This window comes from Charadrius vociferus, unplaced genomic scaffold, assembly GCF_000708025.1.
Source record: "Charadrius vociferus isolate BGI_N301 unplaced genomic scaffold, ASM70802v2 scaffold1296, whole genome shotgun sequence".
NCBI lineage: Eukaryota > Metazoa > Chordata > Aves > Charadriiformes > Charadriidae > Charadrius > Charadrius vociferus.
In genome coordinates this window covers 88,512-99,780 of record NW_009649024.1, presented here as the reverse complement: position 1 = coordinate 99,780, position 11,269 = coordinate 88,512, and the positions used below count along the sequence as shown (strand labels likewise).

Genomic DNA, 11,269 nt, shown 5'->3' with positions numbered 1-11,269 from the left:
CCCCCACCCAAAAACCAGTTCCGCCAGTCCCTCGTCTGGGCTGGGAAACTGGGGTCGAATCCTGACCCGGGGAAACATCACTGGGAGTTTGTATCTGCCCGTGCAGAGCCGTGCCGCAGCCGGGATGCTGGGAGGGCACTCTGTATACTTATATATATATCTCTCTCTGTATATCTCGCTCTTGTCTATAGCTGTATGACATTAAGGTGACCCCAAGTCACCCCATCCCCCCCCCCCGCTACTCTGCCTGGGATGGAGCCGGGTCCGCAGCACCCACCGGGACCTCACGCAGCGCTTCCGTCAATATTTCCAGCTCCAGCCCTCGTCATTCGACGGCATTTCTGTATAGGAACCACGCTTTCTAAAAAAAAATAAAATAAAATAAAATAAAATAAAATAAAATAAAAATAAATCAGAGCTAGCAAGCCGTTTCCAGCTCTCCCTTCGACTCTCGGGCACTGAAAACGGGCAGGGTCCTGCTCGGGGTGGTGTTTTAGGGAGCGACGGGAGAGGAACGACCTTGAAATTCAAGTTTTAAAAACTCTGCCGTACTGGGGGGAAAAAAAACAACAACCCAACGCCTTTAGCTGAGGTTATTTTGCGAGCTCCGGTAACCAAAAGCCTTCGCGGCGCATCGAGGCGTCCCTCTGCTGCCCGTCATCGAGATAGTTTTATTTTAATAGCCCAGCAGCTCAAACTCCGGCCCAAATTACATTTGTAATTTAAATGCAAATGAGGATTTCATGCGAATGCAACGGGAAGGGGTGTTGGAGCCACTAACTCCGCTCCCGCTTCATGAGACTTTGGATTTTAGAGTATTTATCGCTTCTGCCGGGTCAATTTGTGAAGTGTTTCGTGAGTTCCCAAAGAATGGGATAACTGGGAAGAGCACGGGGTGGATGCGAAAATCAGATTTCCAGCCCGGAGGTGATTTTTAGCGGGGGCATCGCTGCTCCAGCGTTGCTCTAAGCCCCCTCTCCATCACCCCGTGCCCTCGGAAAACGAAGCCGGGCACCGACTCCAGCGATTTCACAGCCCAGTTAAACCAGCAGCCAGCCCAGCTGAATAATGCAGCGACGTCTGCCAGCGCACGGGAGCTGCCGCGCACCCACCAGCTATTTCCAGGGACCGTCTTCGCCGTATAATAACACATTTGCTGCTGCAGAAAACCTTCTTTTTTTTTTTTTATATATTTTTTTTTTAATTAATCCACCAAATAATGAGCCCTAATGTAACAGGCTTTATTCTCACACGTGTGATTAATTACGAAGCCGCCCGTTTCTTTGTCTGCGCCGCAGGTTTAGGCTGACTTTGTAATTGCATTATTATGCATATGGAAATGAGTAAATCTGCCTTTGCTGGCGAGGACGCGGGCGCTATCTCCCACCGCCCTCAGCTCCGCAGCAGCCCGGGCTGGATTCAGGCTCTCAACCCTGAAGAGACGCTTCTCGACTTGCAATTCATCATTTAAAAAGAAAAAAAAAAACAAAAACAAAACCCCAAACCAAACACTATGAATAATTACTAGGGCTTTCCCCCTCCCCTCCCCCCTCCGTCTCCTTTCATAGTTACAAATTCTGCTCAACTCGTGCTATTTAATCCCCTCCACGTGGAGGACTGGGAGGAAGACGCAGAGCGCAGGGACCACCCGTGGGGAGGTGGTTGGTGTCCCGTGGGAGCACCGGAGCTCCCGTTCCCCACCTCCGGAGCGATGTCCTGAGCCGGGCGAGAAGTTTTCTCTATTTTTGGACCGTTAAAGGAGATAAACCGAGACTTCAGCAGTTTTGGGAGGGGGCAGAGAGCTCCGCGCATCGTTATTCCAACCCAATCCTCGAGAGACCCAACACGCTCCCCTACCGGGAGCCACGCCACACCAGTTATACTGGGATACACTGGGCAGGTTCCCAGCCTTAACGACAAGACTCCAGGAGGTGAGACCGCCCGGTCCAGTGACCGAACTCTCTCCTTCGCTCGCAGACCCATCATTAAAGACCGGTGCGACCCGCCACGCTGCGGCAGGCTGTTTAATTAGCTGTCTCCCAAAGCCCAGGGAAAACCACGCGGCCGCGCCAGCGGGCGACGCGGCAATAATTAAAGCTCGTTTCCTCTTTGAGGCAGTAAAAAGGAGGCCACGAAATCAACTCAGCACGCCCCAAACCCTCTCGAAGACGCAATTCCCTCCCGGCAGATGCTGCAGGAGCATTGCATAGGTAGATTTTTTTTTTTTTTTTTGGCATCCAAAAAAGCAACGTGTTAAAAAACAAGAAAAAAAACCCCACCCACAAAACCCACCCATTGCTCAAACAACACACCAAGTGCTTTTATTCCGGAGACAAAAGAGCCTCACAACACCAGAGCTCATCCTCCGCGGATGCTAAAAGCCCCAAATCCCACGTTCCCATCTTCTGTCTGTCAATTAAAAGCCTTTTACGCACTTCCAACAGCAACAGATGGGGATCGGGAACGCGGGATCAGAGCCGCCGACCTGGGACCCCCCCGGCAATGAGAAAGGGTCTGGCTGTGCCGGCGGTGGCAAACCTCTGCCAGGCACCGAGGCCGGACCCTGACACAGCCAATTTCCCCGCCAGGGCCCCCCCATGGGACCCAAAATCCTCCTCCTCCTCCCTAAAACGCCACCGCCGCGCTCTGCCGGTGCAAAACCTCATTAATGAGACATTTCCCTTTCCTCAATTAAGCTGTTTTCCTTCACCCACCCTCTCCTCTCCCGCGCGGGGGCTCATCCTTCCCCCAATTTCCAGCAGCTTCCCATTGAAGTGTCACTCCGGCTCCCAAACCACCACCGGCTGATTCATCAGCTCCGAATATTTTAAATCCTATTGTTCTCCCCAGCCCTGTTTTCCCGTCTTTCTTGAAAATACCAGCGGGCTCCCAGCTCACGAGGGGATGTTTTCCCCTTGCCAGGAGCAGGACCAGCCCCTCGAAGACGGACAATCCCGTCCCGTTTGGGAACAATCAGGGGTTTGTCCCCAGCTGCAGGAGATGGAGGAGGGAATTGCAGCGGCTCCAGGTGGGATCCAGCCCCAGAGGGATCACGGAAGATGGTACCACCAGCCCCATCCTGCTCGTGCTGCAAGAAATTGCCCAAATCTGGGGGACGGATGCTAAAACCCACCTGTGCTAAGGGGATGGGGAGCAACTGGGAGTAGTGGGATGAGGCATCCTGGCTCGCGCCGCAGGGAAATTTGGGAAGGAAGGTGGAGGTTGGGCAGGACCAGCACGAGCCGACCTCTCCGTAAGGGTGTCCCTGCCCCGGGGTCGGTGTTACCCAGGAGGGACAAACCAGCCCTCGGCCAAGAGCCGGGCGGGCGTTCGCTCCCCGGGGTTGTGGCTGGCGCTCGGGAGAGGAAAATCCCGCGTAGCAGAAGGGAGAAGGAATCCTGTCCCGCCCCCCGGCGTTTTGCCGTGTGCCCCGAGGTGCTGCACCCCGATGGGGACACCGCGGTTCAGAGGGACGGGAGCTTTTCGGTGCAACCAGAGCAAAGCGGGTCCCAGCTCGGCCCCTCGCACCGGCTTTTCTTGCTTTGGTTTTGCATCACGAAACTCTTCCCTGGCCAACGGGGGGGACCGAAAAGGAGGGATGGGGAAGAGCTGCCCCGAGCTGACGGTGGGGGAGAAGCTGGGAGCGGAGCCGGACCCACCGGGGATGCTGGACCCACTGGGGACACCGGACCCACCGGGGACACCAGCCCCAGGGACCCACAGCCAAAGGGGCAACGAGGAGGTGAGAGCCAAACCATCCAGCCCTGGGGAGGCCACACAGCAAAAGCCAATGCTGCCAGGCGGGTCAGGTCCCTCAGGTCCCTCCTCGACTGCTCTGCACGTCCCCTTCCTCTCCGTGCCGCCAGCAACACCTCGGGGGGTCTCCAGCCCTCACCAGGCTGAGTTTCGTCCTTCCTAAAATCGTTTTTCCATGAGGTTTTAAAAAGGACATCACCTCTACAGAGTCCTTACCCTCTTTAGCAGCCAAACTATCCAGGAATCACACCAACCCCCATACCTCAAACTCCCCAAACCCGGCTTAACTGGCAATTCTACACATCCGCATCCAACCCCAACCCAACAGCCAGGGCCGGAGCCGCCTCCTTCCACCCGGCGGAGCGAGAAGCCGCTCTGCCAACCCCAGTAGCCACCGTGGCTCGGCAGCATCGCCCCGATGCCGGAAGAGTCCCACGTCTCCCTTTATTAAGTCTCTCTGCATTTCTCAGCTATAAATAGGTCGGCGAGGTTCAAAGCGAAGGGTGCGAAGACGCATGAGAAGCAGCCGCCGCAGCGGGACTTTGCAGAGCTGTCTGTGCCACGGCGGCATCGATGGGCTCGGAAAAAGGGTGGCAAAGTAAGTCAGGGTGAGGTGGGTTGTTTTTTGTTTTGTGTTTTGTTTTTTTTTTTTTCACCTGGAAGGGATATAAAAATACCAGTGCTGTTTTTGGAAACAAGACATTGAGTTTGTGGCTGGGAATCAGGCCCGAGACAACGCGCAATTTCCCCACCCAGCACCAGCAGGTGGCATTTGATGGAGGAGCATCAAAGGGAGGGTGATGGTCCCCAGGGAGCGGCGTTAGCCACGCTATTAGTGAACACTCGCCCAGGGCTCAGCTCGCAGCGTTGGCAAATTACGGGCTCCATCCTTGGCAATAAAACGCTCCCCGCGGCCCCACATCCCAACTTCATGCTTACGGGGCGGGGGGAAAAATGCTCTTTTGAAGCCCAACGCTGCACCCACCGAACACAAACCTTTCCTTTAGCGGTGGGTGGGAGAGGGGGTGCCCGCAGCACCCCCCGCCTCGTGCTGGACCCCCACCAGCTCCACGCTGAGGCTGTATCTCATGGCAAACCAAAGCTGTACAGCATTGCAGACCAAAGCTCCTCCTTCCCCAGCCCAAAAGATGCTGGAGCAGCGGAGGCGAGAGGCTGCGGCAGCCTGAGCTGCTCCCGGTACCCACCGACCATCTGCCCAAAGCCCATCCCCAGGCAGAGGGTCATTAAGGAATCTGCTCCCTCCCAAACTCATTAAGGGTAAACAGACACCGGGAGGGGGCTCTGGTCACACCAGGATGCAGAAATTGGCTCCGTCAGTGCCAGGACACACACACACGTGTCCGGCTCAGCTCCGAGAGAGCCGCCGTGAGTGCCCAGCCGGTGGCAGGGATGTGCCACGACACCTTCCAGCCGCACCGGTGGGCTCGGTCGTATCTCTGGAAGCCCAAATATGCCAAGAATAGGGGTCCCACGGGGCCAGGGAGGGTCCCACGGGGACCATCCCCTCTCCCGGTCCCACATCCCCCAGTCCAGTGGTCCCGCAGTCCCCAGCGCCTTCTCCTGCTGCCATCCCGCGGCCGTGTCCCACAACTGCACGTGTACACCCGCACACGGCACCGGACGGGGCTATGGCCACACCGGGACCACCACAGCACCCAAGGGGGGCCCCGCACCTCCCTGCCACGACTGGTCCCCCGCTGTGGTGGCCACAGCAGCCCCCTTGCCCGGGGGTGGCAGGAGATGAAGGTGTCCTCAGTGCGTCCCCATCTCCCCCCCAAGCACCGGCCGAAGGGTGCTGAGCCTCTGCTCAGCTCTGGGCTCCTCTCCCCGCGGCCACCTCTGTGCAATGCCAAAGCTCAGCTGGCGGTGCGGCTCCCGTGGGAGCTCGGGGACAGGAACGCCACAGGGTTTGCGGAAAGAGGTGGCAGGAAGGGACACGAGGAGCCCTTCCTGACCTCAGCCGCGGTCCCACAGGAGGGCTGCCCACCCCTCCCAACCGCAGGAAAACCCAGGGTTTATCAAAACTCAGTTTATTCCAAACATTAAAAGATTACAATGTTCTTCCTCTCTTCATCAATTAATCAACCAAAATACTTTATGGAACAGGTCATGTATAGCTGCATAAACTGAATAACTTCACAATACCTAACTTGCATGGGTACTATAACTTAACAGGTAAAATTTAATCTTCGCAGACCCCCTTTCTCAGTCCAGGTACCTGGAAGGCAGCGCGGAAAGAGAAGATGGGAGAAGCCGGGCGCACGGAGCGAGACCAGTTTGGAGCGAGACCGGAGGCGATGGGGAGAGGAGTCCCGTTGTTTCGAGCGATTCGATGCATAGCTGGGTTTCGGTTGTCTTCTCAGCAAGGCCCTAACAGCAAATGAAGCTCATTTTCCTCAGCAAAGGAAAGAGGAAAAAGTTACAAGAACAAAGTCCCCACCCGTGGGATGGATTTCGTTGGGTTTCCGAAGTCAATGGGAAAGAGCAAGAACGGCTGAGACGGCAAAAAGCAGCGCTGGAGGCGGCCGCTGCAGGCAGGAGGGAGCGGGGGAACCGGCTCCCGGCCTCGCTGCCTGGGGGAGTTTGGCTCAGATAAGGAAGCGGTGATGGGTGGGAGGCAGGCCCCCCCACTTTTCCAGCAGCCACAGCTCCGTAACGTAGCGCAGGATGGGCATCATCCAGCGGCGTTTGCCCCTTGCAGGCTCCCAGCCGCCGGGGAGCATCTCCCCACCGCAGCCACAAGCGTTGGGTGCAGGAGAGAGCTCCGCCAGAGTTTCTGCTGGACTGAGCTCTCACCCGGAACGAGCCCCGAGGGGTTCGGTGGGTGGCAGCAGACAAATCCAAGTCAAGAGGTAAAAGGTATTCGGGTTAAGGGGATTGGGGGAGCACCCAAAGACTCGGGGAACGTGAGGATCTCAGAAAGCCCGATGCCCAAACCCTTTCGTGTAGTGAAGAACAAAGCCCTCAGCTTTGCCGGGCAGGGAAATATTAAAATAAAAAAGACAAACAAGAAGTGGAAAACCCATCCAGCCACAGCACTGAGATCAGTTTAGGACCAAGCCGACCCAGGGAGAGCTGACAGAGCACCAGGCACCACGGGAAGACAGACACGTGCTTGCAGGGAGAAATCACGAGCATCCCTGAAGAGCCCTGCTCCAGCCACGCAGACGCTGCCGGGGCCCGGCTCTGGGAGCCTCCCACCCTCCCCACCGCCGTCGGTGGGAGACCAGAGCTGGAAACCAGTGGCCCGACCCGGGTGGAAGGTGGTGGGGTGTGCGCGGGTCCCGTAATCCCGCTGGGCTCGGCTGCGCGGCATCGCTTCATCAACTCTGCTCCTTGTCCTTGACCAGCAGCACCGTGTGTTGGCCACCGCTGGACACGGCCAGGACGGTGCGGTTTTCCAGCTGCTTGCCCGTCATCTCCACAGGGCTCCAGACGTCCTCTTCCTCCCCTGTGCCCAGCTGGTAGTTGGTGCCCATACCCCAGGCAAACGCTCGTCCTGCAACAAGAGGTGACGGCAAATTTGGACTTCAAAGTGGTTGCAGGATGGGGTGGGAAGGGGACCCAGCAGCCAAACCACAGGGATGTCACACCCGGGCAGGGGAATGAGCGATGGGCGCTCGAGACGCAGGCAGGAGGAAGAGGAGCAGCACTTGGCAACTTGAAGAGGCGTTTCGGCACACAACCAAAGCAGCGTTTTGCCCCCGGGGAGCAGACCAGACCCCATCAGCCCACTGCAAAACCTCCGTCCCACAGCCGTGGGCTGCAGATGCCACGCACAAGCACACACAACACCAAAGCACGGAGGTCTCGCTGCAGCGGAGTTCAGGGTGCGGAGAAGGGACCGGCAGGCCAACGACCCCCTCCCGGTCAACACCCTGTTAGGAACCTTGCTGCCAATGGCCCTCAAAAATATTTGAGCAGCTGCTGCCCAGCTGCCCCCAGGCTGGGTGTACAATCGGCGGCAGGACCTGGCTCCAGTCCCGACCCAGCCAGCAGCGTGCCATGAAGTTGTGCGGCGCCACCCGGATCCAGGGGGAGGGAAGGATGGATGGATGAGGGGTGGGGAAGGTACCTAAGGCGGCTTTCTCGAGCCCACGGAGGCCTGTGACACTCACCGTCACTGCTGACGGCGTAGCCGACCGATGCACCGCACGCAACGGAAGAGATGCTGGGGAGCTCCGGGATGATCGTGGGCGTGCTCTTCTCCTCCGCCCCAGCTCCGAGACCCAGCCGGCCGTACTCGGCCCTGCCCAGGCTGTAGGCTTTACCTGGAGCAGGACAGACACAAAGCAGAGGTTACGCAAGGAGGGCAGAAGGCCACAGCAGACCACAGACGGACTCTCTCCCCCTGGTCCGGCTCCTGCAGGAGCATGGCTCCCCCCCTACCGCACCCTACATCCCAATCAGGAGGTGCAGGGTGGGATGGAGACCCTTGAACTTCCCAAAATCCATAGGGTGGGTGAGTGCCTGGACAGACTACTGAGCCTGTGAGAGCAGAGTTCACGACAGGATCCTGTCATCCTCCCCTTGCCCTTTGCGGCAAATTCATGCCACCCCTGTTGCCTTGAACACCGAGGACTTGCGAGGGCTCCACAACACGTCCCCCTCACCCCAATGCCTCCCCAGCTGGGACGAGGGCCACAGGAGTCCCACCCCATCCCGCTTTGTGTGACTCCCAGTCCCACCCCATCCCGCTTTGTGTGACTCCCAGCCTACCACTGGCACTCACCCTCCGAGTCGACGCACACCGTGTGGTGCTGGCCGCCGGAGAACCCGACCCAGGACTTGGTGGAGTTCTTGAAGCACGTCAGGTTCTGCGGGGAGAAGCAGGGCTCGGTGCCCTGGGTCCCTGTGGGGTGGGATGCAAAAACCCAGGCAGATCAGGTCGGCGGGCACGGACAGCCCAGGCCAGACACCAGCACTGAGCCATCCACCCTGGGGCTCACCCCGCCAGAGACTAACGCAGCCACCCCAAGCCCCCACAATCAAATTTCTGCTCAAATTCACCGGCTGCAGGGGCTGAGACCTAAACCCTGAGCTATGCAGGCTGACCCCCACACCAATTTCCAGCTCCGGTGTGTCCAGCGAGTGCTTGGTGTTTGGGATCCGGGGTGCCCAGCAGGGTCCCCCCACCAGGTCAGGGGAGTCTGCAGCCAGACCAAAGCAGGCAGGAGATGTGGAGGGACATAAGCGCAACTCACCCAGCTGGTGGTAGTTGGAGAGGCCGAATCCATAGATGTGTCCCTCCTGTGTGACGGCGAAGGTGAAGTAAGCCCCACAAAAGGCATCCTGGAAGCGCATTTTGCCTCTGTTGCCTTTGCCTCTGACAGGGACCCGCTGGGGGACCAGCAGGCGCTCTGGGGGCAGGAGACAAGGTGTCATAGGAGGACTAATGATTTACACCCTTTTCTTCCCGCCTTAGATCCAGCTCAACGAATTCAAGCAACAGATTTACACGCAAGCCCTGGAGCAGCAGGGGAAGAGACCGGGTCTCTTTGCTCCTCTGCAAAGTGCGGAGCTGGGGCCGAAGGACACAGCACCGCACGTCTCTGAGCACCAAAGCAACTCACGCAGCCCTTTCCTTCCTCCTCGGTTGGCAAAGAGCGCCGGCACTCTCCCCAGCTGGCCCTGCTCGCCGCAGCCGCACGTGAAGAGGTCACCATCCACCGTCAGCATCACTAAGTGGTCATTCCCTGGGAGGAGACAAGGAGAAGAGTGAAGCAGGAGTCACAATCCAGGAACCCAGCAAGACCCAGGGGCTGAGATCCCACACATAAACCCCAGCTGTCCCAGCTTTCTAGAATTCAGTGGGGATACCTTGACGGCAGCTTCTGGCACAACTTAAAACACGAGGATCTCCCTCTTCCTGATCCTAGCTCCCCATCTGAAACTCCAAAGAAGTTTCTCTGGGATGGGTTGGGGGACAGGTTCCCCCCAACTTCACCTGGGCCCTGGACAAGTTCAGCAGCTGCTCTGCTCAGCTTCTCCAAGTTTAGAGAAGAGGGTGAGCACTTTGACCCTGTGGGGTCACAGTCAGGACACTCTTGTAAGGCATTTTACATCAGATCGGGTCAAATATTAACAGTATTGTTGGGGCTAGAAGAGATACAAGGTCTGTTCTCTCAAGAGCCAGAGGAGAGCAAGCACAGCCTTGTACCTGGCTCGGAGCAGCCAAGGGGGAGGAAAAGGACATGGACCTTCTGGACCTTCACCTCCTCCCGAGGGTTGCAACAGCCTCGTGCACCAGCCTGATCCGCGCGCACCCCAGGACCTTGCTCACCTGAGACAATTTTAACGACGGGTGCGCTGATCTGGAGCAGCACAGGAATGGAGCTCGTCTTCATCGGCTCTAGCAAGCCGATCACCCCGTTGTTATCCTGGGTGGAGAGACAGATGCGGGGATGTGAGTCACAGAGGCAGCAACCATCAGCAGAGCTTCCAGTATCTGAGAAATCAACGTACCCGGAAAGAGCCCCAGACAAACACCCTGCCGTCCTCTGTCAGCGCGGCCGTGTGACTGTCCCCTGCAGAGACCTGCACCACCTTTTCCTGCAGATCCACCAGCCCCGGCGTGGTCTCTGACCCTTCTGCCGAGGTGTCGCGCCCAAGGGCGCCTTCATCGTTGCAGCCAAAGGTGTAGATCTGCAGACAGAGCATGAGACGGTCCGGATGGGACCGAGAAGGGCAACAGGTTGAGTGTGAATCCAGGGGACAGAGACCCACCAGGCTGAATTATCCCTTTGACCACCTAAAATTTTGTGGTCCGTTGCACAGAGACTACGCTCATCTCTGGAGCTGGAGTGAGCTACACGTCTGGGCAGAGCAGGGTCTGATTCAGACCCCCCTGCTCCAGGACACGTCCCAGAGCTTGCAGGGAAGCACAGCTCGGCCTCCCCATGTCCCCCCTCCCCTCCCCACTGCACTCACTTTTCCTGTCTGGCTGAGGCACACCGTGTGCATCCCTCCGGCTTCCACCTGCACCATCATCTCAGGCAGCGGCACCAGGGCCGGCTTCTTCCTCTCCATCACGTCCTCCCCCAGGCCCAGCTGGCCGACATCCCCCTGCCCCAGCGTCAGCACCAGGCCGGGCTGGATGCAGTGGGACGAGTGGCAGACTGCGGGGCAGAAAAATAACATATATAATATACAGTGGGGGAAAAACCCTTCCATTAAAGGTGGTCCCCAGGAACAGGGAGGGAAAACTCCCAGGGATTTTTCTTACCTTTAACCTTCTTCCTTCCAGGAGAGTCTTCTTCTGGCCCCGGGCTCTTCTTCGCAGTGCGTTTCCCTGGCATAGTGCCTCGGATCTGAACACCAAAGACACCCTGTTAGGGGCTTTGCTGGAGACCAACAGCGTGGCTGTCAGTTCTTCGGGATCTTTTCCTCCCCGTCTCTGCTTTAAAATCACCTCAGATCACCTGAGGGGCCGGTGACGGAATGAGGATTTGAGCACCGATCTCCCGCTTTGGAAAAATGTAGGCTTGGGTGG

General features: G+C 57.9%; 1 protein-coding gene across 1 annotated transcript; it reads right to left on the bottom strand.

The window, feature by feature from the left end:
• Window positions 1–7,100: 7,100 nt before the first annotated feature.
• On the bottom strand, window positions 7,101–11,075 carry RCC1 (regulator of chromosome condensation 1). Its single transcript, XM_009887761.1, has 9 exons — window positions 11,003–11,075; window positions 10,708–10,895; window positions 10,243–10,422; window positions 10,061–10,157; window positions 9,351–9,473; window positions 8,982–9,137; window positions 8,510–8,629; window positions 7,896–8,048; window positions 7,101–7,276 (listed from the first exon to the last, which is right to left on the bottom strand). The coding sequence occupies exons 1-9, from the start codon at window positions 11,073–11,075 to the stop codon at window positions 7,101–7,103; spliced, it is 1,266 nt and encodes a 421-aa protein (XP_009886063.1).
• Between the last annotated feature and the right edge of the window lie 194 nt (window positions 11,076–11,269).